Consider the following 24,896-nt stretch of genomic DNA (forward strand, 5'->3'; position numbering starts at 1 on the left):
TATATCGCTCCATGGTGAGACCGCACCTTGAATACTGTGTACAATTCTGGTCGCCGCATCTCAAAAAAGATATAATTGCGATGGAGAAGGTACAGAGAAGGGCTACCAAAATGATAAGGGGAATGGAACAACTCCCCTATGAGGAAAGACTAAAGAGGTTAGGACTTTTCAGCTTGGAGAAGAGACGACTGAGGGGGGATATGATAGAGGTGTTTAAAATCATGAGAGGTCTAGAACGGGTAGATGTGAATCGGTTATTTACTCTTTCGGATAGTAGAAAGACTAGGGGACACTCCATGAAGTTAGCATGGGGCACATTTAAAACTAATCGGAGAAAGTTCTTTTTTACTCAACGCACAATTAAACTCTGGAATTTGTTGCCAGAGAATGTGGTTCGTGCAGTTAGTATAGCTGTGTTTAAAAAAGGATTGGATAAGTTCTTGGAGGAGAAGTCCATTACCTGCTATTAAGTTCACTTAGAGAATAGCCACTGCCATTAGCAATGGTTACATGGAATAGACTTAGTTTTTGGGTACTTGCCAGGTTCTTATGGCCTGGATTGGCCACTGTTGGAAACAGGATGCTGGGCTTGATGGACCCTTGGTCTGACCCAGTATGGCATTTTCTTATGTTCTTATGTAAAGCAAGCCCCACTACATAATGTCATAAAGCCCAATACAACATGTCACAATACAACAAGTCACAAAGTTAAATGTAAAATGTTCAATAAAAAATGTTCATTGTAAAATGTCACAAATTTCAATGTAAAATGTTAAAATTGTTTAATATTAAATGACACAATGTTCCATTGTAAAACAAGAGATCCACTCTAACAGACTCCTCTGTTTCCACTGTAAACTGGTGTGATATGTCCGATGAACATCGGTATAGAAAAACAAATAAATAAAAATAAAAAATAAATAAATTTAAGTTTCTCAGGGAGAATAAGGTCCATAAACTGCTGGAAGATAAACTAAAGGCAAAAGGCTCTCTTCCTTCCCGTTCCCGCTTCAGAGCTAGTCGATGGTTTCGGCTCATGAGGGCATCTGGGAGTTCTCAGAGACAGTCCTCCAGTAGACAATCATCCTGAAAGCAGTCCTTTTGAGGGTGTAGGTAGGGCAGAGGTGGCGCCAAATCCGTACAATGAGGCGAGGCTGATCCACTCCTCCGTTCCAGTAATAGGGAGCCGACTGGCTCTGTTCTTCGAGGAGTGGACCAAGAACATGTCCGACCAATGGGTCCTCAGCGTGATAAGTCAAGGCTACACTTAGAATTTGCTCAGCTGTTAAGAGATCAGTTTCTTGTCTCCCCCTGTGCATATCAAGAAAAGAGGCTGGCAGTGCAGGAAACCATTGCTCATCTTCACAAGCTTGGGACTATTATGCCTGTCCCACTGGGAGAGCGAGGGATGGGTCGCTATTCCATTTATTTCAAGAAGGATGGCACGTTCCGTACCATCCTAGATTTTAAAAAGGTGAACGCCGCTTTAAAGGTTCCTTGGTTTCAGATGGAAATCTTATGTTCGGTGATTGCCTCTGTGCACAAAGGGAGTATCTAGCATCTGTGGATTTGACCGAGGCTTACTTGCACATCGGAATCCAGTCGATCATCAGAGTTCTGGGATTCATGATTCTGGGAGAGCATTTTCAGTTTTCTACCCTACCTTTTGGGCTGGTGACGGTGCCCAGGACCTTTACCAAGGTAATGATTGTGGTGGCGGTGCTCCGGAGGGACAGGGTCCTAGTCCATCCTTATCTGGGCGACTGGTTGATTCGGGGTAAGTCGGAGATCCTTTGTCGGAAGGCAGTGGACGTAGTCCTCGACCGATTGCGCTCTCTGGGTTAGATAGTCAATCTGAGCAAAAGTCATCTTGTTCCTTCCCAGGATTTGGGATTCTTGGGAGCGCGTTTCAATACCAGAGTGGGGAGGATTTTCCTCCATGAAGACCGGATTTCCAAGTTGCAAAAGCAAGTTCAAAGATTATTGCAGAAGCAAATACCAAGGGTATGGGATCACTTGCAAGTTCTTGGATCTATGGCTTCCACCTTTGAATTGGTTCCATGGGCATTTGCTCATATGAGGCCTCTGCAGTCAGCTTTGCTATCCTGCTGGGACCCGTAGTCAGAGCAGTTTCAGCTTTTGCGTCCCCTTATGGAGTTTGCTCGATCTAGTCTCTCTTGGTGGCTCATGCCAGACAAGTTAAGGTGGGGTGTGAACTTGGAAATCCTGACCTGAATGATCGTCACCACCAATTGTCAGTCTCTCCAGATGGGGAACGGTGTGCTGGAACCAGTTTGTGCAAGATCGGTGGAGGAAGCCTCGTGGTCCATCAATTGCTTGGAAGCGAGAGCTGTATTCTTAGCCCTTCAGGCGTTTCTGCCCCTGGTGAGGGGGCAGAAACGGCAATCGGCAGGGTTGCACCAAAAGCCTGGCAGTGGCTCAGAAGCTCAAGAGTTAATTTGTTGGGCGTAACAGCACCTGGAGCAGCTAGTGGCCTCTCACATAGTAGGCCGGACAGTGTATAAGTGGATTTTCTGAGCCGGCATCAGCTAGATCCCGGAGAGTGGGAGTTGTCGGAGGAAGTGGTATGCCTCAACCGTCAAAGGTGGGGCATGCCGTGTGTGGATCTTATGGTGACTTTTTTCACAATGCTAAGATCCCACAGTTCTTCAGTCGGCGAAGAGAAAGAGGAGCAGGTGGAGTGGATGCCTTAGTCCTGCCTTGGCTGACGGGGGTCCTTCTGTATGTGTTTCTGCTTTGGCTGTTGGTCGGTAAGGTCTTGCGTTGCATAGAAGTCCATCCAGGCGAAGTGATTCTAGTTACCCCAGAGTGGCCGAGGCATCCATGGTTTGTTGACTTGGTCAACCTAGCAGTGGATGGTCCATTGCGGCTAGTGCATCTGCCCAATCTGCTGCATCAGGGACCCGTTTGGATCAGGCAGATCACTTTTGTCTAGCAGCTTGGCTTTTGAGAGGGAGCGATTAAGGAATAAGGGTTACTCTGAAGGGGTCTTCGCTACTCTCTTCCAGTCTAGAAAGACTTCCACTTCCCTGGTATATGTGAGAGTATGGCAAGTGTTTGAGTTTTGGTGTACGGGACAGAAGGTAGGTCCTCAATGAGCCTCGGTGGTTGATGTTTTAGCTTTCCTGCAGGAGGGATTGGTTAAAGGTCTGTCCTTTAATTCCCTCAGAGTTCAGGTGGCAGCTTTAGGCTGCCTTCGTGGCAAGGTTCGCGAAGTATCTCTGGTGGCACTTCCGGACATTGTGCGTTTTCTTCAGGGGGGGGGGGGGCGGGGCTAAACATTTGCGTCCTCCAGTTTGGAAACCTTGCCTGTCCTGGAACCTTAATGTAGTCCTGAAGAGTATGTGTGCATCTCCGTTTGAACCCCTGAAGTGAGCTACTATGAAGGATCTCACTTTGAAGGTGATTTTCCTGGTGGCAATTTGTTCGGCTCGCTGAGTCTCCGAACTTCAGGCCTTATGTAGAAAGCCCTTTTTGAGAATTTCAGATGCAGGGGCTTCCTTGAGAAATGGGTCCAACCTTTTTGCCGAATGTGGTTTCCCCATTCCACTTAAATCAGTCGGTGGAATTTCCGTCTTTGCCATCATTGGATCCTGCGACGCCTTATGCTAAAGAGTTGCGACGGTTAGATGTGAGGTGTGCTTTGTTGCACTCCCTGAAGGTTACGAACAGCGTCTGCTCGTCGGATCATCTTTTTGTGCTATGGAGGGGTGCCAAGAAAGGTCATAAGGCATCAAGAGCCATTATTTCGCAGTGGTTGAAAGAGGCTATTAGCTTTGTGTATATCTGTCAAGGTCGCCCTGTTCCAGAGGGGCTAAGGGTGCATTCTCCTCATTCTCAGGCAGTCTCTTGGGCCGAGTGTCAGCACGTTTTGCCACAGGAGCGGCTACTTGGAAATCATTTAACACTTTCGCCAGGCATTACTGCTTAGATGTCCAGGCCCCAGAGGCTATGGGTTTTGGTGAAAGTGTACTTCGAGCAGGACTCTCACAGGTCCCATCCTGTTTAGGGAAGCTTTGGTATATTCCAGGAGTCTGGGACTGATCTGGGTATGTACAGAGAGAGGAAAATTGCTTCTTACTTGCTAATTTTCATTCCTGTAGTACCACAGATCAATCCAGAGTTCCCGCGCTCTGGAGGAAAGGGGGAATTGAAAAGTACTTACGATCTGTTGTGATTACTCTGAAGGAATGTTAGTCCTACACAGAGTTGTATAGATGTGTTTGGCGTTACCAGGTTTCCTCTTCCCACTGCTCATTCGGGGGAGATTAGTTAATTAAGAGGTTGTCTTTGTTTTTTCTTCTGGCTTTGGTACAGTTCAGTACTGAGGGACTGCACGTGGTACCTTGGGTTAAGTGTCAGTAAAACTTTCTCTGTTTCCATCTGCTGGAGTGGAGGCAAAACCCAGGGGTCTGGACTGATCTATGGTACTAGAGGAACGAAAATTAACAGGTAAGAACCAGTTTTCTTATACAATCTTGAAGATAGGCAGGACCATGAAGTTGGATCCTTTGCCTGAGGACACTTTGGATCTTTTGCGGATGCTGAAGGTGGATGCTTCGGTTTTGGCAGGTGATGAAGAAGACAACTATTCCAGTGGTGGGATTGGCGGCCCTTAAGGATATGCAGGATAGCAAGTTGGAGGTGCAACTCAAGAAGATTTTTGAAGTATTGGTGTTGGGCATTCGCGCTGCTATGTGTAGCAGTTTTATGCTCTGGGCCGGATTGCGCTGGGTACAGCAATTGCAGTTCAAGAAGTCGTTATCCCCTGAGGACGCGAAGCAGGCCGAGAGGCTGGAAGCTGTTGTGGTCTACAGGGTGGATGCCTTGTATGATCTCAAACGCACTTCCTCTCGTTCGATGATGTCCGCGGTCTTCGCTAGAAGGCTTCTGTGGTTAAAGAACTGGTCAGCGGATGTTTAGTCTAAATCTCAGCTGGGATCACTTCCATTTAAGGGGAAGCTGCTTTTTGGTGAGGACTTGGAGGAGCTTGTGAAGATTCTCAGAGACACTAAAGGGCACAAGATGCTGAAGGACAAGCCGAAGGTCGACAGAGGTTTCTCTTCGGCATGGGCTCATTTCCGGTCTCGTCCTTCAGGAGGAAGTCAGAGGCAAGGTGCCGGGAGACAGCAGTCTTAAAGACAGTCCTTTCGAGGCTGTAGACCAGTCAGAAATGGTTCTAGTCAGGCAGCCTCTGATTCCAAGTCCTCCCAATGAAGTGAGGGCCGGCCCACTCCTCTGATCCGAGAATTGGAGGTTGGTTAACATCCTTTCTCAAGGAGTGGGCCAAGATCACGTTGAATCAGTGGGTCCTAAGTGTGATATAATACAGTTACGCTTTAGAATTTGCTTGGCCGCTAAAAGATTTATTCATAATCTCCCCTTGCATTTATGAACAGAAAAGGCGGGTAGTTCGAGAAACGTCAGTCTCCATCTGTTGGCCATCGTTCCAGTACCGGTTGAGGAATAGGGAATAGGAAGGTATTCAAGTTATTTTGTAGTTCAGAAGAAGGATGGTGCTTTTCGGGCAATTCTGGATTTAAAGAAGGTGAATTGGTGCTCAAAGTACCTAGTTTTCGGATGGAAATGTTGATGTCTGTGATTGCTGCAGTGTGCAAAGGGGAGTTTTAGGCCTCGGCCAAATCTAGAGAAGCCAATCTCCACATCCCAATTCGTCTGGACCATCAAAGATTTCTCAGGTTCATGATCCTCTGAGATCATTTTCAGTTTTGTGCCCTATCTTTTGGGTTGGCAACAATGCCCGAGGACCTTTCCAAAGATGATGGTCGTCGTGGCAGCAGCTGCTTGGCAGGAGAGCATCCTTATTCACCTGTATTTGGACGACTGGTTGATTCGCGCAAAGTCAGAGGACCTCTGTCATGTGGCGGTAGTGTGGCACCGCATACAGTCCCTGGGCTGGGTTGTGAATTTGCATGAGAGCCAGCTAATACCGTCTCAAGTTCTGGAATTTCTGGGAACTTGTTTCGACACCAGGCTCGGGAGAGTTTTCCTTACCGAGGAGAGGATTGTTAAGATCCAGGGTCAAATTAGCAGTTTGCTAAGCAGTGCAGTTCCCAGGATCTGGGACTATCTGCAGGTTCTTGGGTCTATGGCTTCCACCTTGGATTTGGTCCCTTGGGCATTTGCTCATATGTGGCCATTTCAGTCAGCCTTGCTCTCCAGGTGGAATCCAGTATCTGAGCAATTTCATCTGCCACTGCCTCTTATGGAAAGCGCCAGATCAAGTTTGGATTGGTAGCTGTGTTGGGACAGTTTGAGCTGCGGGATGTCCTTGGAGGTTCCGAATTGGATAGTGGTCACAATCGATGCCAGCTCATCCAACCGGGGGGAGGGCTGTGTGTCAGGTTCAAGTGGTGCAGGGACACTGGTCTCCAGAGGAGATGTCGTGGTCCATCAGCCATCTAGAGACGAGAGTGGTGGGTCTAGCATGGCAGGCCTTCTTGCCTCTTGTTCAGGGCAGACCATTGAAACTTTTGTTGGACAATGCAACGGCAGTGGCTTACATCAACCGGCAGGGTGGTACCAAGAGTCAGGCAGTGGCGCAGGAGGCCCAAGAGTTAGTCACCTGGAGTTGCTGGCAGCTTCCCATATAGCCCGGTTGGACACTGACCAGGCGGATTTCCTCAGGCACCAACAATTGGATCCCGGGGAGTGGGAGTTGTCAGAGGAAGCCATGCTCCTGATTCGTTGCAGGTGGGGAGTACTGTGCATGGATCTCATGGCAACATGCAAGAATGCCAAGGCTCTGAGGTTCTTTAGGCGAAGAAGAGAGCACGGGGCAGAAGGAGTCCATGCCTTGGTCCTTCCATGGCCACAGGGAATTCTCCTGTATGTGTTCCCACTGTGGCCGCTGGTTGGCAAAGTCTTGCGAAGAATAGAGCTTCATCTGGGGCAGGTAGTTCTTGTAGCACCAGAGTGACCTCGTCAGCTGTGGTTCTCGGATTTAGTCAATCTCGAAGTGGATGGCCCGCTAAATCTGGCTCATCTTCCCAACCTTCTGCGCCAAGGTCCTATATTTTTGGATCAGGCGGGTCGCTTCTCTCTCGTGGCTTGGTTTTTGAGAGAAGTGCCTGAGAGAAAAAGGGTATTTGGAGGAGGATGTTACCACTTTATTACAAGCAAGGAAGAAGTCCACCTCCTTGGCATTCATGCGGGGGTGGAAGGTGTTTGATGTTTGGTGCAAGGAGCATAATGTGGATCTGTTTCGAGCCTTGGTGGCCCACATTTTGTCCTTTTTGCAACAAGGTTTGGTAAAAGGTTTGGCTTTCAACTTTCTAAGGGTCCAGGAGGCTGCCTTGGGCTACCTTAGGGGCAAGAGGCATGGCGTACCTCTGGATGGGGTACATTTTTTGTGAGGGGCCAAATATTTGCATCGCACAATGCGAAAAGTATGCCCTCCATGGCGCCTAAACTTGGTTCTTAAAGCATTGTGTGGGGTGCTGTTTGAACTGCTACGCAGGGAGACTTTGAAGGATCGTACTTTAAAAGTCGTTTTTTGAATACTCGTCAAGGGCTTCGGCATCAGCCCTAGCGGCTAGGAGAATGGCATGGCTCCATTTGAGTGCTATACGCGAAGATGTACATGACAAATTGGCAAACTTGCCCTGCAAGGGAGACAACCTCTTTGGAGATATATTTCAAGAGACTGTGTCCAATTTGAAGGAGCAATCCGTTGCGGTGCAGTCATTGATACAGCTGTCAGCGTATTCTAAACATCGACGGTACTTTGCCCCAATCTGTAAGCAACAGTATCAACGCAGACCGTTCCGGCAATATCCGGCTTATCGGCCTCCTGCCTACAATCCTCCGCAGCAAACTCAGAAACAGCCGCTGCAGCAGAGAAGAGGTCACCCGAGGGGCCAACGTACCCAGAGCCAACAGCCCCCCACTTCAACCAAGACCCCTCCATCTTTTTGATTGTGTGGCCACCTCTACTGCAGCCAACCCCACCGGGTAGAATATCGTCACACTTCTTAGAGTGGAAAGCCATAACAACCGGGATACCAGCGGGATACCCGCTTCAGTTTTCCACAAAACCTCGACTACTTCATCGGCCAACCAGGGTAGCCAAAGACCATCAGCCCCAACTAGCGAAGGAACTCACATCCCTTCAACAACAACGGGCAATTCATATTGTTCTACGACATGCCCGCAACAAGGGATTCTATTCGCCATATTTCCTAATTCCCAAGAAAACAGGGGGCCACAGACCAATTCTGGATCTCCGGGAGTTGAACAAACACCTAGTCAAGGAGAAGTTAAAGATGATATCATTAAAGACCATCCTACCACTTCTTTAACTCAACGACTGGATGTGCTCAATAGATCTGAAAGATGCATATACCCACGTACCTATCAACCAATTTTTGTGGCGTTACCTGGCTTTTCAGTTTCAGGGCAAGCACTATCAATACAAAGTACTGCCGTTTGGCCTTTCAGCGGCGCCCAGAGTCTTTACGAAATTCATGGCAGTGGTGGTGGCACAGCTATGACAATTGGGCATATGGATATTTCTATATCTTGACGATTGGCTTCTAGTAACCTCCCATCCCGAGATACTGGTCAGCCAGCTGCGACAAACAATCCAATGCTTAGACCGCTTAGGCATAGTGGTCAACTATCAGAAATCCATTCTGAATCCAACTCAAGTTTTCCAATTCATAGGAGCTCGCTTGGACACCACGAGAACCAGGGCTTTCTTACTGCAGGAAAGGAAAATAGAGATGCGATGCCTGTTGCGTTCTCTCCAGTTGACACAACATCCTTCAGCATGTCAAGTACCCATAGTCTTGGGTCATATGGCGGCAGCCATTCACACCGTACCCTTGGTTAGCGTGGTGGCTCAAGGGAACGACGCTAACCAAGGGATCCTTATTCAGTCCGCCACAACACAGTCCTGACCACCGATGCTTCTTGCAAAGGTTGGGGAGCACACTTGGACCACCTACAAACTCAAGGGCAATGGTCCGCCCAGGAACAGAACTTTCAAATCAATTTGTTAGAACTCAGGGCAATAAGAAATGTGCTACAGACTTTCCTTCCTCAGCTTCAAGGTCGTCGAGTCATGGTATATAGTAGCAATGTTCTACATAAACAAGCAAGGAGGGTCAGGTTCATGGTCCCTATGCAGGGAAACGCTGCAAATTTTGAAGCACGCACATCAGCACTGCATGCATCTTCAGGCAACCTATCTGCCAGGAGCCATCACTACTCGGGCGGACAGGTTAAGTCGCATCTTCTACCATCACGAATGGTCACCGAACCATCAAGTGACACTAAACATATTCGCCAAGTGGGGAGTACCAACAATAGACTTCTTTGCCACAGAAGAAAACACAAAGGTCCCTCGCTTTTGCTCAGTGTGAGTCAGCCATCGACAGATTACACAAGACGCCTTCCTGATCCCTTGGACGGAACCCCTTATGTATGCATTCCCTCCAATACCTCTCATCACAAAAACTATAGAAAAATGCATATGAGATTCAGCTCAACTAATCCTAATAGCGCCGGCTTGGCCCAGACAGCCGTGGTACACCTACCTTCTATATCTCTCTGTAGAAGACCCAATCACATTGCCAAATCAAGCAGACCTCTTATCGCAGGAGGGGGGGAACGCTTCTTCACCCAATGCACTCCTCTCTTCACTTAAGAACATAAGAAAATGCCATACTGGGTCAGACCAAGGGTCCATCAAGCCTGGCATCCTGTTTCCAACAGTGGCCAATCCAGGCCATAAGAACCTGGGAAGTACCCAAAAACTAAGTCTATTCCATGTTACCATTGCTAATGGCAGTGGCTATTCTCTAAGTGAACTTAATAGCAGGTAATGGACTTCTCCTCCAAGAACTTATCCGATCCTTTTTTAAACACAGCTATACTAACTGCACTAACCACATCCTCTGGCAACAAATTCCAGAGTTTAATTGTGCGTTGAGTAAAAAAGAACTTTCTCTGATTAGTTTTAAATGTGCCCCATGCTAACTTCATGGAGTACCCCCTAGTCTTTCTACTACCGAAAGAGTAAATAACCGATTCACATCTACCCATTCTAGACCTCTCATGATTTTAAACATCTCTATCATATCCCTCAGCCGTCTCTTCTCCAAGCTGAAAAGTCCTAACCTCTTTAGTCTTTCCTCATAGGGGAGCTGTTCCATTCCCCTTATCATTTTGGTAGCCCTTCTCTGTACCTTCTCCATCGCAATTATATCTTTTTTGAGATGTGGCGACCAGAATTGTACACAGTATTCAAGGTGCGGTCTCACCATGGAGTGATACAGAGGCATTATGATATTTTCTGTTTTATTCATCATTCCCTTTCTAATAATTCCCAACGTTCTGTTTGCTTTTTTGACTGCCGTAGCACACTGAACCGACGATTTCAATGTGTTATCCACTATGATGCCTAGATCTCTTTCTTGGGTTGTAGCACCTAATATGGAACCCAACATTGTGTAATTATAGCATGGGTTATTTTTCCCTATATGCATCACCTTGCACTTATCCACATTAAATTTCATCTGCCATTTGGATGCCCAATTTTCCAGTCTCAGAAGGTCTTCCTGCAATTTATTACAATCTGCTTGTGATTTAACTACTCTGAACAATTTTGTGTCATCTGCAAATTTGATTATCTCACTTGTCGTATTTCTTTCCAGATCATTTATAAATATATTGAAAAGTAAGGGTCCCAATACAGATCCCTGAGGCACTCCACTGTCCACTCCCTTCCACTGAGAAAATTGTCCATTTAATCCTACCCACTGTTTCTTGTCTTTTAGCCAGTTTGCAGTCCACGAAAGGACATCGCCACCTATCCCATGACTTTTTACTTTTCCTAGAAGCCTCTCATGAGGAACTTTGTCAAACGCCTTCTGAAAATCCAAGTATATTTTATCTACTGGTTCACCTTTATCCACATGTTTATTAACTCCTTCAAAAAAGTAAAGCAGATTTGTGAGGCAAGACTTGCCTTGGGTAAAGCCATGCTGACTTTGTTCCATTAAACCATGTCTTTCTATATGTTCTGTGATTTTGATGTTTAGAACACTTTCCACTATTTTTCCTGGCACTGAAGTCAGGCTAACCGGTCTGTAGTTTCCCAGATCGCCCCTGGAGCCCTTTTTAAATATTGGGGTTACATTTGCTATCTTCCAGTTTTCAGGTACAATGGATGATTTTAATGATAGGTTACAAATTTTTACTAATAGGTCTGAAATTTCATTTTTTAGTTCCTTCAGAACTCTGGGGTTTATACCATCCGGTCCAGGTGATTTACTACTCTTCAGTTTGTCAATCAGGTCTACCATATCCTCTAGGTTCACCGTGATTTGATTCAGTCCATCTGAATCATTATCCATGAAAACCTTCTCCATTTCGGGTACCTCCCCAACATCCTCTTCAGTAAACACCGAAGCAAAGAAATCATTTAATCTTTCTGCGATGGCCTTATTTTCTCTAAGTGCCCCTTTAACTCCTTGATCATCTAATCTTATCAGCGTGGAGCTTGAGCGGTGGCTCCTCATGGAACAAGGCATCTCAGTAACGGCACAAGAAATACTTCTATAATCCAGAAAACCATCTACAAGGCGAAATTTGTTTTAAATGGAAGAGATACTCTGCCTGGTGCACATCCAAAGGCCTACATCCCTTAGATTGCACACCGGAACTTTTACTAGATTATCTGCACACGTTATATACAGCAGGTCTTGCAACTTTGTCAATCAGAGTGCACCTCAGCGCTATTGCAGCATATCATAGACCGCATAGAGGTCAACCTCTACAATACCTACAGTACCTGAATGTAAACCGATGTGATATCTCAGATCGAATGTATATAAAAAATAAAAATAATAATAAATAAACCTATATCAGTACATCCAATGGTATCTCAATTTCTCAGAGGCCTTACCCACCTGTGACCTCTGATTTCCAAACCTCCAGTTCCGTGGAATCTCAACCTGGTCTTAGAGCAATTCATGTTGGCACCATTTGAACCTATAGAATCTGCCCACATCAAGTACCTTACATGGAAGGTAGTCTTCCTAGTGGCAGTAACGTCAGCATGTAGAGTCAGCGAACTGCAGACTTTAATACATTATAGTCCTTACCTACAATTTTACCATCACAAAGTATTCCGAACTCATTCATCGTCCGTTCCTTCCGAAGGTAGTGTCCCAATTCCACTTAAATCAATCCATAGAACTGCCAACATTCTTTCCTAAGCCTCATCAGAATGAACGGGAAAAATTTACACGCATTGGACTGTAAAAGAGTGTTGGCCTACTACAAGTCCAGGACACATTCGGAGTCACGAGCGTCGCAGTTGTTTGTATCTTTCAACCCAAACGCACCAGGTCTTCCTGTAGCTAAGCGAACCATATCTAGCTGGATTGCACAATGCATTCAATTCTGCTACCAGAAACAAAAGTTACCCGTCTCATCCAAACGCACATCAGTTGCAGCCTCCACGGCACATCTACGACACGTGCAACCCGTAGATATCTGCAAGACGGCAACATGGTCATCCTTACACACCTTTATGTCACGTTACTGCTTAGATCAGCAAACAGTGGACGACGCCAGACTAGGATGAGCCGTGCTACATTCTGGGTCGACATAGTTACATACTCGACTATCCACCACGATTGGATCACGCGTAACAACCAAAGACTCAAAAGATACAGCGTGATTGGGAGCTTAGGACTCCCATGACAGCATGGCTAATTCAGCCTTGCTATCAAACGGAAAAAGCAAGTTTACTTACCGTAAATGGTGTTTCCATAGATAGCAGGATGAATTAGCCATGTTGACCCACCCACTTCCCTGGATAGTCGAAGCAAGCTCTACTTAATTACAGACTGAGGAGAACCTGTTTTTCTGCGCGGGAAGGCACGCCCGGCTGCACAGAGCAAAGTTCTGAACTCTACTATGGAAGCTCCACCTCCCAGGCCCTGATGGACAGTTCCCCATGACAACATGGCTAATTCATCATGCTATCTACGGAAACACCATTTACGGTAAGCAAACTTTCTTTTACCTGCTAATTTTCATTCTGTAGTACCACAAATCAGTCCAGAGTCCCACCCGGGTTTGGAGAGTCTACTCGATATGAGCTGTTTGTATATCATCTGAAATATTTTCAATTGGCTTTTTCTGGCTCGGGTGATGGTTGTATATGCTGATTTATTTGGTTATAAGGCTTGTTTGGATTTAGTGTTTTTCTCCTTTTCCTGCTCGTTTGGCGGGAGATATGAGATAGGTTATGTTGAGTTTGGTATACTTTTCATCTTGGCTTGGGTACAAGTCAATACTTACAGACTGCAGGTGACACACCAGGTTAAGTGACAGTCGGCCGATGCAGTAAAGTGTGCTCAGGCTGAGTGCACTGTTAGCCCCCGTTTGGCCGCATGTTTTTACCCCTTATACAGTAAGGGGTAATAGTGCGTGGAAAACGCACGGCCAGCCCCCTCCCCCCCCCCCCCGAAACTAATAGCGCCCGCAACATGCAAATGCATGTTGATGGGCCTATTAGTCCATTCCTGTGCCAAAGGCAGGAGTTAATGTCAGCCGGCATTGGGAAAGTATACAGAAAAGCAGAAAAAAATGCTTTTCTGTATACCCTCCGACTTAATATCATAGCGATATTTTTGGGGCCTCCGACTTAATATCATAGCGATATTAAGTTGGAGGCCCCAAAAATTAAAAAAAAATAAATTAAAAATCAGCCCGCGGGTTGGAAGACGGACGCTCAATTTTGCCGGCGTCCGTTTTCTGAACCCGTGACTGTCGGCGGGTTCAAGAATCGACGCCGGTAAAATTGAGCATCAGCTGTCAAACCCGCTGACAGCCACCGCTTCTGTCAAAAAGGAGGTGCTAGGTACGTGCTAGTGTCCCTAGCGCCTCCTTTTACCACGGGCCCTAATTTGCATACGGGCCGATACTGAATCGCGCGCCCAGGACACTGGCCTGTGCGCGCATTGGGAGAGTGGGTGCTCACCGGCTCTCCCGTGACTTTTACTGTATCAGCCCGAGTGTCAGTAAAACTCTCTCTTGTCTCCATCTGCTGGAAGGGAGGCAAAAACCAGGAGTCTGGATTGATCTGTGGTACTACAGGAACAAAAATTAACAGGTAAGAACCAATGTTCCTTTACAGAGCTGGCTGCTTTCACAGTGCTTGATGACGTTGGAAAGACACTTTAACAACTGAATAGCTATATTAGGGATTCATTTATTTGCATGACTATAATGTTTGAAGGATTTATTCTTACTGGTGAAAAACATTTTTTTTGCGATATGACCTATTCATCCTCTCCCCTCAGGTGCTGACACCCCGGATGCTGATTGCAGGTGTTTACTGTGCAGTGGTGGCGGGCTTCTTTGCCACCATCAAGACGGTGAATTACCGCCTGCATGCCATGTTCGACCAGGGTGAGATGGTGGAGAGGAGCTCTTCGCTGGGGGATGGGAAGGTGGAAGATGGGGCAGTGGCAGAGGATATTAGCAGGTGAGCTTGGAGGTCCTGTGGTGTCAGATGAAATCTACATCTCTGTGAACAACTGTAGCTGGTTTTGCCATGATACAGTTTTGCAAAAAAAACCAACCCCAAAACATAATTGAATAGATAGAATGATGTCATTGTACATGCTGCCCAAGCCCCCTGTAACCTCAAGTTGTTTTTGTCTACCAGGAATCCCAGTGGAGGGGTTGAGATGACGGTGTTTCGAAAGGTTAGCTCCACGCCTCCAGTGCGCTGCAGTTCACAGCATTCTGTGTTTGGCTTCAACCAGGTGACAGTAAGTATCCTGCAGCCACCCAGTCCTCCTCAACTCCAAACACTGTTAATCTGTGGGAGAGAACAGAAAAGTGATGCTGTTTCAAAGGAATATGTTTCAGAAACCTTTCATGTGGGTAGAGGGTGCCTTGGATACAGACACTAGGGGAAAGCCTGTATGGTTTGGAGATGCTTCTGATATGGACATTTGAGGGAGGGAAGTGTATTTTGGATATGGATATTAGGGGGAAACTTGGGTGGATATAGGGTGTCTTGGATATGATCATTAGGGGTAATCCTGCAAGGATGGGGATTGGGGAGCCTTGTATATGGACACTAGGAGGATCCCTGTATGGTTGATAGGTTTCGTCAGTAATGGAGAGTAGGAGGAGCCCTGTGTCAATGGGACTGGAGAAGGTACTTCAGATACAGACATTGGGCAAGAGAAGCTCTGTATGGGTTGGAGGGAGGAGCCTCAGATATGGACTCTAGGGAGAGGCTGGGGGGTGGGGGCCTTAGATGTGGACATTTGGGAAAAATGGGGATCAATTGGAAATGGGTGCCATGAGTTGTGAGGCATTCAGTGGTGGATAATTTCTTCTGTGCTGTTGTCTACCAGATAACATTGGAATGAGGAGGAGGGTGCAGCAGCTTTGGGACTGAGATGGACTTCTGATATTTGAAAGCTCATTAGTCTTACCTTTGTTTCCCCCTCCCTTCTCCTCTTTTCTTTGTGTCAGGAGCTGCTGCCACAGTTGGAAGGTGGTGAAGGTGCATTGAGAGGTAGGAGCTGCTGGTAGGCTTCCCTCTTTGTTTGGTCTCCAGTACTCTGGGTGTGAGGTCTTGTTATCCTGTTGGTCCTTGAGACCTCACTTAGCAGCCAGTGTACCATCAGTGTACAGGATTCAGGTCCAAGGAATTTATTTCCAGAGGTTTCTGTAAAGGCCAGTTCTCATGCTGTAAGATGGTAGGAGCCTAAGCAGGGCTAGGTCTGTCTAGTACTTTGATGGGAAACATCTAAAGAAAGCTAGGTGTTACAATAAGCTTTGAAGTGCTGAAAAGTGGAATATAAATAAAAGCTAGAGGCACTCAACCCTTTGAGCCAGTACTGACCCAGTGTGACAGCATAATGATAGGAGCACTTCTGAACAAGTACTGTCTCAGTTTCTAGCGTAATGTGAAGGAACACTACTCCCTCTAAGCCAGTACTGACCCAGTGTCCTAGAGTGGTTTTAGAGAGCACTTCTTCTCCTAAACCAGTACTGGCAGAGTCCCAGCATGTTGTTAGAAGATTTTTCTCTCTCTGATCTGGTACTGACTTTATGCCCCACGTGATAGATGTTGCAAGTTATCTATATAAATAAAAATGTAAATGTTCGTTTGTTCAAAATCTTAAATCTCTGAAAGTTCTTCACCGATTGCTTTGAAATTTTGACACAACATTGCATTCGAATACGTGCATGTTTTTATATACCTATATTAAATAGATGTCACACCTGTGACAGGTAAAAACATGCTTTTTTGGAAAAACAGCGCCATCTGTTGGATGTGAAAGCAACACACGCTATCTACAATATAAATGGGCTCTGACCGACGGACCGCAAATGCGCAGTAGAGAGCAGCTCTACCTCTCATGTGCGGATCATACAGCTCTGCGCTACGTGCTGGGTGTCACAGAGGGGAGGAGGAAAGGGCAGACGAGTCGCCGCTCCGAGAAACGACTCAGCCCATTCCTCCGCCGCTGGGGAAGGGGGGAGGGAGTAGGGACTGCCGGACAGTTACACACGGGAGGAGGAAAGGGTAGAAGAGTCGCCGAGCCAGTCCGTCCACTGCCGGGGAAGGGGGGGAGGGAATTGGGACGGCCGGAGCACTGCAAATGCAGTAGAAAGCGGCTGTGAAGAGATCACAAGTAGCTGCAGCCTGCAGCAGCCAAAGCACAAAGAGCTGAATAGAGAACAGCTCGCTTAAACATATTAGAAACATGCGCTTTCTCTTTTCTTTCTTTTCCATTTAACCAGACTGAGCCACAGCAATGCGTGGCCGGGTACATACTTTCGTTACATCTGACCCTCAGAAGTTGAATCTTGAACAACCAATACGTGATACCTCCTTCCACTTACTTTGCAGCTTTTCAGACGCATGCGTTGCTATATATATATATATATATATATCTTTCCCTGTATGTACCCGGATCAGTCCAGACCGTGGGTTGAGGCTCCTGTCCAGCAGATGGAGACAGACCAAAACAGAAAAGGGTATCCTATATCAGGACAGAGCCTACCCTGCAGCCCTTCAGTATTTGTTTGTCTCCAGCAGATGGATCAGCTCAACCTGCAGTCTCCTGATCTTGGCTAGTTTAGCCATATTTCCAGTTTGGGTACTTACCCTAGTGGATCAAGCAAGTATTTTTCTTGGTTCTGGTTAAAAAAAAAAAAAAAAAAAAAAAAAGGAATTGGCTCTGTTTTTTATTCTTTGGAGATAGCACTGTCGCCATGCTCTTGAGGGGCTTGGCCCCTTGTGTTTTCTTTCAGCATAGCCTAAGCTCCTGTCCCCGGTGCTCCTATAGGGGGTGAAACTGGAGGTCCAGTCACTCCCCCCTCACCTGGCTGCCCTTAAGTGTTCAGGAGATTTCTCTCCTGTCAGTGCCTTTAGGGCAAACACACACTTTTGCTTGCTTTCCGTTTAAAAAAAAAAAAAAAAAAAAAAAAAAAAAAGGATAAAGTAAAAAAAAAATTAAGTTTCCCCACAAGCCCATTATTTTAACCTCGGGGGCACAGAGCTTCTTTGTCGCCGGCAGCTGGGTGCTCAGAGAGGAGCATGCATGGTTCAGTCCTCTGCCTCCGCTCCTCCCGGCAGCGAAGGAGGGCCTTATCAGCTGTTTTCTCTGTGATTGCGGCTCCTCTTCACTGAGAATGCCATGATCACACTGCTGCCTAGCCTGTGGGGAGCCCTCGATGCGATTATCGCGCGAGGGGCTATTTTCTGCATGTCTATCGGGTGGGGAAGGCCCCTCCCAGGCAGCACAGTCAAATCCAGCCCGGGGTTGATCTTCCAGGCACGTGGCCAGGCCATTCCCAGGTTGGCAAACCGCGGGAACGGTGGCCATTTTGGGAGTTTTAGCAGCTCCCGATTCGGGGCTGCTCGGCGCAGGGGATGAAGATTTATTTGGGATCACCCTCCCGATTTGAGCCCCGTGCAACCCCAGGATGTGGTCCCTGACCCCCCCCTCCCCCTCTCCTGCAAGTCTAGGCCTTGTGTTTCATCGGAATTTGTGCTCCTAATGCACAAATCCTACCTGGCCAGCTTGCAGGAGGAGGAGGACCCCTCCCCAGGTCCCCCGCCAGCCAAGCTTGCGCGGTTGGACCCTCCGCTCGCCCCTGTGGCTCTAGATCTGCAGGGGCTGTCAGGGTGTGGGTGGACCCTCCGGTGCCTTTGGGGATCCGGATCCGAATGTGGATTTAGTGGGGACGCTTCCTCCTCTCGAAGGGGTTGATCCCAGGGTTCTCCGTTTGTTTCAGAAAGAGGAGTTGGAACCCATCATTCCTTTTGTCCTCCAGGAGTTAGGAGTTGAGGGTCCCCTGGCGGATACTCTTACGGCAGCACTGCCTAAGCACATGGACCCGGTTCTGGCAGGACTCCGGGCTCAGGCTTCTGCTTTTCCTTTTCACCCTATGCTCAAATTGCTACTCCTCCAGGAATTGGAATCTCCCAAGGCGTATGGAGAGCCATGGACAAGCTTTATCCGCTCCCGGAGGACTGCCTGGAACTGCTGAAAATTCGCACGGTGGATTCTTCAGTCTCCGCTGTGATCAAGCACACCACTATTCTGGTGGTGGGGGCTATGGCCTTGAAGGATGCACAGGTTCGCAAACTCGAATTCCATCTTAAGCCTATCTTTGAGGTACTGGCATTGGGAGTTCGGGCGACTATTTGCAGCAGTCTCATGCAGCGGGCCGGCCTTAGGTGGGTTCAGCAATTACTCGGCACCCAGGACCTTCCCCCTGCGCAGGCGGAGCAGGCTGAAAGGTTGGAAGGTGTTATTGCGTATGGGACGGACGCTGTTTACGATCTTCTCCGCGTCCAGGCGAAAGCAATGACCTCGGCGGTTTCAGCCAGACGGCTCCTCTGGTTACGCAATTGGTCAGCGGACCCGGCGTCAAAGGCGCGATTGGGCACTTTGCCTTTTAAGGGTAAGTTGCTTTTTGGCGAGGACATTGAGCAGCTCATTAATTCCTTGGGTGAGAACAAGGTTCACAAGCTGCCGGAGGACCGACTGAAACAGTCTCGAGCTTTTGTGCCTTCCCGGTCCCGTTTTCAGGGCCAACGTCGATATGCGGCTTGGGAGCGTGGTGCTTCTTCTTGGGGTTATCCTTCGCGGCTCAGTCTTGGTCTCATCCATTTCGCAGTCGTCGGCCCTATTCTTCGAAGAATGGGTCAAGATCACGTCGGATCAGTGGGTCCTTGAGATTATCCGAGACGGTTACGCTTTAGAGTTTTCTCGAGATCTGCCGGACCTCTATGTAGTCTCTCCGTGCGGACGTCTGAAGCGGGAGGCGGTGGCTCAAACCCTTGCCAGACTTCAACAGCTGGGAGCCATTGTCCCGGTCCCAGAGGCAGAGCTTGGCGCCGGCCAGTATTCCATCTACTTCGTCGTCCCAAAGAAGGAAGGTTCCTTCCGCCTGATCTTAGATCTCAAGAGGGTCAACCGGGCCCTCAAGGTACCTCATTTTCGTATGGAGATCCTGAGGGCAGTCATTGCAGCTGTTCATCCCGGCGAATACCTGGCCTCTCTCTCGACTTAACAGAGGCGTACTTTCACATCCCGATTCGCCCCGCACACCAGAAGTATCTCCGCTTCCACGTTCTGGGCCTGCATTTTCAGTTCCGGGCGCTTCCCTTCGGTCTAGCCACCACACCGCGCACCTTCACCAAGGTCATGGTGGTGGTGGCAGCGGCTCTCCGATGGGAGGGAGTCTTAGTCCATCCTTATCTGGACGACTGGCTCGTGCGAGCGAAATCGGAAGTCCTCTGCAGGCAGGCGGTTAGCCGAGTTTTAGCTCTTCTTACCTTTCTCGGGTGTATAGTAAACTTTCCGAAGAGCCATCTCCAGCCTTCCCAGGTGTTGGAATTTCTGGGGGCACGCTTCGATACTCGGGTCGGAAAAGTGGTTCTGCCCCGTGCTCGAGCATTCAAGCTTGTCGACCAGATACGCAACCGTATCTTGCTCCCGCTCCCGACGGCGTGGGACTACCTCCAGGTCCCAGGGACTATGGCCTCCACCATCGACCTTGTCCCCTGGGCTTTTGCGCATATGTGTCTGTTACAGAGAGCTTTGCTATCCCGATGGCAACTGGTGTCGGAACAGTTTCAAATGGTTCTCCCGCTTTTGGCCTCTACCATCGCCGACATACAGTGGTGGCTTTTGCTTCCGCACTTCTGAAGGGAATGCCTCTTCGGCCTCCACAGTGGATCGTAGTCACCGCGGATGCCAGTCTCTCCGGCTGGGGGGCAGTCTGCCAGTCTCAGACCACACAGGGTTATTGGTCCCCGGTCCAAGCCCGCTGGCACATCAATCGGCTGGAAGCCTGGGCAGTACGCCTAGCTGTACAGGAGTTTTTACTTCTGCTCCGAGGCAAGGCGGTGAGGGTCCTCTCAGACAACTCCACGACGGTAGCTTATATCAACTGGCAGGGGGGAACGCGGAGTCGCTTAGTGGCTCTGGAAGCCAGCTGATTTCTTGCCTGGGTGGAGCGACATCTGGATTGTCTAGCGGCCTCCCACATAGTGGGCAAGGAGAATGTGCAGGCTGATTTCCTCAGTCACCAGCATCTCGATCCAGGAAAGTGGGAGCTCTCGGACGAAGCCATGACCTTGATCACCAACAGGTGGGGCGCTCCGCTCCTGGACCTCATGGCGACTTGGACCAACTCCAAAGCCAACAGGTTCTTCAGCCTTTGGAGGGAGCACTCTTTGGTGGGAGTGGATGCCCTCGCTCTCCCTTGGCCATCGGATGTCCTCCTTTATGTGTTTCCTCCATGGCCTCTCGTGGGAAAAGTTCTCCAAAGAATAAAACTCCACGAGGGACTGGTCATCCTGGTAGCTCCTGAATGGCCCCACAGGCCATGGTTCGCGGATCTGGTCAATCTGGCGTGGGACGGCCCTCTGCGTCTTGGCCATCTTCCTTGTCTACTACGGCAGGGTCCCGTATTTTTCGACCAGGCGGATCGCTTTTGTCTAGCGGCCTGACTTTTGAACGGCGATGGCTGAGGCGTAAAGGCTATAAGGAAGAGGTGATTACCACCCTCCTGCGGGCGTGTAAGCCATCTACTTCGTTAGCTTATGTCCGCATTTGGAAGGTCTTTGAGAATGTCTGTGCTGACTCGGGTGTCTCGGCGCGTTTGGCACCAGTCTCCGTGGTCCTTTCCTTCCTTCCTTCAAAAGGGCCTCTCCAAGGGTCTGTCCTTCACTTCGTTGCGCGTCCAAGTGTCCACTCTCGGTTCTCTTCTCGGTCGTGTAGAAGGGCACCCCTTGGCGTCTCACCCGGACGTTGTTCGGTTCTTGAAGGGCGCCAAACACTTGAGACCCCCTGTCCGACCCACATGTCCATCCTGGAATCTCAATTTAGTTCTCCAGGCTCTCTGTGTGGCTCCGTTCGAATCTCTCCATCGGGCTACACTAAAGGACCTTACGCTTAAGGCGGTTTTCTTAGTTTTTATTTGTTCCGCTCATCGGGTTTTGGAGATTCAGGCGCTGTCCTGTTGGGAGCCTTTTCTGCGTTTTTCGGATTCGGGAGTCTCTCTCAAAACGGTTCCTTCCTTTTTGCTAAAGGTCATTTCTTCCTTCCATGTTAATCAGTCAGTGGAGCTTCTGGCATTCTCTGCGGAGGATGTCGCGGGTCCCAATGGGGGTGATCTTCGCCGGCTTGATGTGAAACGAGTGTTACTCCGTTATCTCCAAGTCACCAATGAGTTTTGACTCTCCGATCATCTTTTTGTCTTTTGGAGTGGTCCGAATAGGGGAAAACAGGCTTCTCAAACTACTATTGCTCGGTGGCTGAAAGAAGCGATTGCCTCGGTTTATACTTGCCAAGGCCGGTCCGTTCCTGAGGGCTTGAAGGCTCACTCCTTGCGTTCTCAGGCTACTTCGTGGGCGGAGAGTTAGTCGGTCTCTCTGCAAGAAATCTGCAGGGCCGCTACATGGACATCCTTGCATACTTTGCTCGGCATTTATCGTCTAGACCTGCATGCCCCGGTTTTTGGTTCATTTGGGCGACAAGTGCTTCGAGCGGGACTGTCTCTGTCCCACTCGGTTTAGGGAAGCTTTGATACATCCCACGGTCTGGACTGATACAGGTATGTACAGGGAAAGGAAAATTAGTTCTTACCTGTTAATTTTCGTTCCTGTAGTACCACGTATCAGTCCAGACACCCTTCCCTGTTTGTTCTTCCTTTTCTGCCGTCCGCTCGAAGCTCTTCCTACAGGTCTCTGGATGACTATCACCTATCATTATCTTAAGGACACCGGAAGCATCTATATGATGTCCAAGGATATGCAAGAGCACTATTTTACAGAGTCCATTCCTTGTTCATAATTGTTTCATCTGTTACTCTTTTGAGTTGTGTTTACTTGCTTGATCTCTTTACTGGGTTATCTTAGTTCTTTTCTGCTTTGACAATGTTTATACTGAAGGGCTGCAGGGTAGGCTCTGTCCTGATATAGGATACCCTTTTCAGTTTTGGTCTCTCTCCATCTGCTGGACAGGAGGCTCAACTCACAGTCTGGACTGATCTGTGGTACTACAGGAACGAAAATTAACAGGTAAGAACTAATATATATATATATATATATATATCTCTCTCTCTCTCTCTCTCTCTCTCTCTCTCTCTCTCTCTCTCTCTCTCTCTCTCTCTCTCTCTCTCTCTCTCTCTCTCTCTTTATTTATTTATTTATTTATTTATTTATTTATTAATTATAGCATCCATGTGTCTGTAAAGCTGCAAAGTAAGTGCAAGGGGGGTATCAAGTATTGGTTGTTCAAGATTCAACTTCTGAGGGTCAGATGTAACGGAAGTATGAAATATCAAAGTCCATAAAGGAGGTTGTCAGCGGTCAAGGAAATGTTAGCAGTCTTATAGTCATCGCATAAGTGGGAGCATTGAGGAGATACGGGTTACATTTTGGTGATGTCTAATGAGAAGATTGAAGACAGCGGGTTGCAAGTACGAATGCAGATGAACAAATTGAGCGTCAATCAATACCATTTGGAGTTGCAAGGAAGACCAGTGGTGTATCTATAAGATTGGCAGAATATCGTACATACAGTGTTTCAATAGGAATATTAGCAATTCATTGGTTATAAATTCCCCTGATGAAGCCACAGGGTGAAACATGGGCCCGGTTGGGATAAATAAGAAGATCAAATATTTAACAGTATGACCACATGCTTAATTTTTAAAAATTGAAGCATTGATAAAAATTATTGATATTTGTAGTGTGTAATCTCTGCTCTGAATGTAAACATCAAGGTGTTTGTGCTCAAAAATATTTTTGAAAAATATTCTGTATTATAAGATTGAGTATTTACTGTTCCCTGTAAAGGAGAGTTGTTATGTTCTTATGTTATGTTAAAAACATTGTTAGGGTTTGCACAATTTTGGAATTAAGTTATGAATGTAATTTGTGTGATTGAGTACGTATGAGAATGAGTAGGTATGTTTTTTTTTTTTTTTTTTTTAAAGATATGATTAATATAACAAGTGAATGAATAACCTTAACATTTTGAATGGTTAATGTATTGGGAATATTGGGGTTTTGATACAATTTTGTATAAATGAAAGTGATTTGGAATCAATAGTCTGTGCTTTTATTCTACTCTATAAATATAAGTATAATAAAGTGTTTTTCACCAGTAAGAATAGAGTGGTTTTTGTGTGAATGTGTATATATATATATACTCACACAAAAAACACTCCCTATAGATCTATCTATCTATCTATCTATATAGTTCATATATATGGTTCAAGTCCACAAATCTCAAATAGCTGTTCAAAGAGTTTCCTCGCAGATAAGCAGGCTGAATTAGCCATGCTGTCTGGGATGTCTCTCCGAGGCAGCCAAGCGGAGCTTCTTAAAGATGACAGAGCTTTGCTCTGTGTGTGACTGCGTGTTCTTTCCTGCGTGGCTTCATCTTTCTCCTCAGATTCATCTTTTCACTTCAGCAAGAAGAGTCAGCGAGTTGCCGGCGTGGGTTCACTATTCACCGTATCTTGAATTTCACCATGACAAAGTGACGTTACAAAACGCACTCCTCATTCTTACCCAAGGTGGTTTCGGTTTTCCACATTAACTAAACCGTCACACAGCTGACCTTCTTTCCAAAGCTACACAAGAATGAGGGTGAGCGGTGGTTCCACATGCTGAACTGCAAACAAGCCTTGGCATACTATAAGCATAGAACACATTCTGAATCTAGAGCTTCACATCTATTTGTTTCCTTAGACAATCCTGGGGCATTTGGGTTTATCTCCAAGAGGACTCTTTCGACTTGGATTTCGCAGTTCATTCACTTCTCTTATAGTAAAATCTCAGAGACCTTAACCAGTGTGCCAAAGGCTCACCAAGTGAGAGCAATGGCAGCATCTGTGGCTCATCTCCATGAAGTTCCTATAATGGACATCTGTAAAGCCAGTTCGTGGTCCTTGCTACATACTTTCACTTCTCATTACTGCTTCAGATGCAGCGATGGGCAGGATCATACTCCAGTCGGTGACCATATGAAGAGACCATCTGCTACACTGGTCCAGGTTGGGCGCAACATGTCATACTCAGCTTCAAGGACTGCACACGTTCCCATAGGGAGCAGTCAGACTGCGCTCATAATCTTCAGCTGGGGACTCCCAAACTGCATGGCTAATTCAGCCTGCTTATCTGCGGGAAGAAAAGCAAGTTTGCTTACTGTAAATGGTGTTTTCCGTAGATATACGATGAATTAGTCATGCTGATCCGCCCACCTCCCCGGACAGTTTTCAGTTAAGAAATTGCCATGCTGGGTCAGACCAAGGGTCCATCAAGCCCAGCATTC

At 47.4% G+C, this 24,896-nt stretch overlaps 1 protein-coding gene across 8 annotated transcripts in view; it reads left to right on the top strand.

The window, feature by feature from the left end:
* PCNX3 (pecanex 3) overlaps positions 1-24,896 on the top strand; it is a 214,271-nt gene that overhangs the window by 8,182 nt on the left and 181,193 nt on the right. For 7 of the 8 annotated variants that reach the window (XM_029614747.1, XM_029614744.1, XM_029614741.1 and 4 more), the window contains exons 2-4: positions 14,364-14,548; positions 14,732-14,837; positions 15,556-15,598. In XM_029614747.1, coding sequence (XP_029470607.1) covers positions 14,364-14,548; positions 14,732-14,837; positions 15,556-15,598 — 334 coding nt within the window. Of the gene's footprint in view, positions 1-14,363; positions 14,549-14,731; positions 14,838-15,555; positions 15,612-24,896 lie in introns of those variants that run through there. The other variant, XM_029614748.1, reaches the window with a different exon arrangement.

The sequence above is a fragment of the Rhinatrema bivittatum genome, chromosome 8, assembly GCF_901001135.1.
Source record: "Rhinatrema bivittatum chromosome 8, aRhiBiv1.1, whole genome shotgun sequence".
NCBI lineage: Eukaryota > Metazoa > Chordata > Amphibia > Gymnophiona > Rhinatrematidae > Rhinatrema > Rhinatrema bivittatum.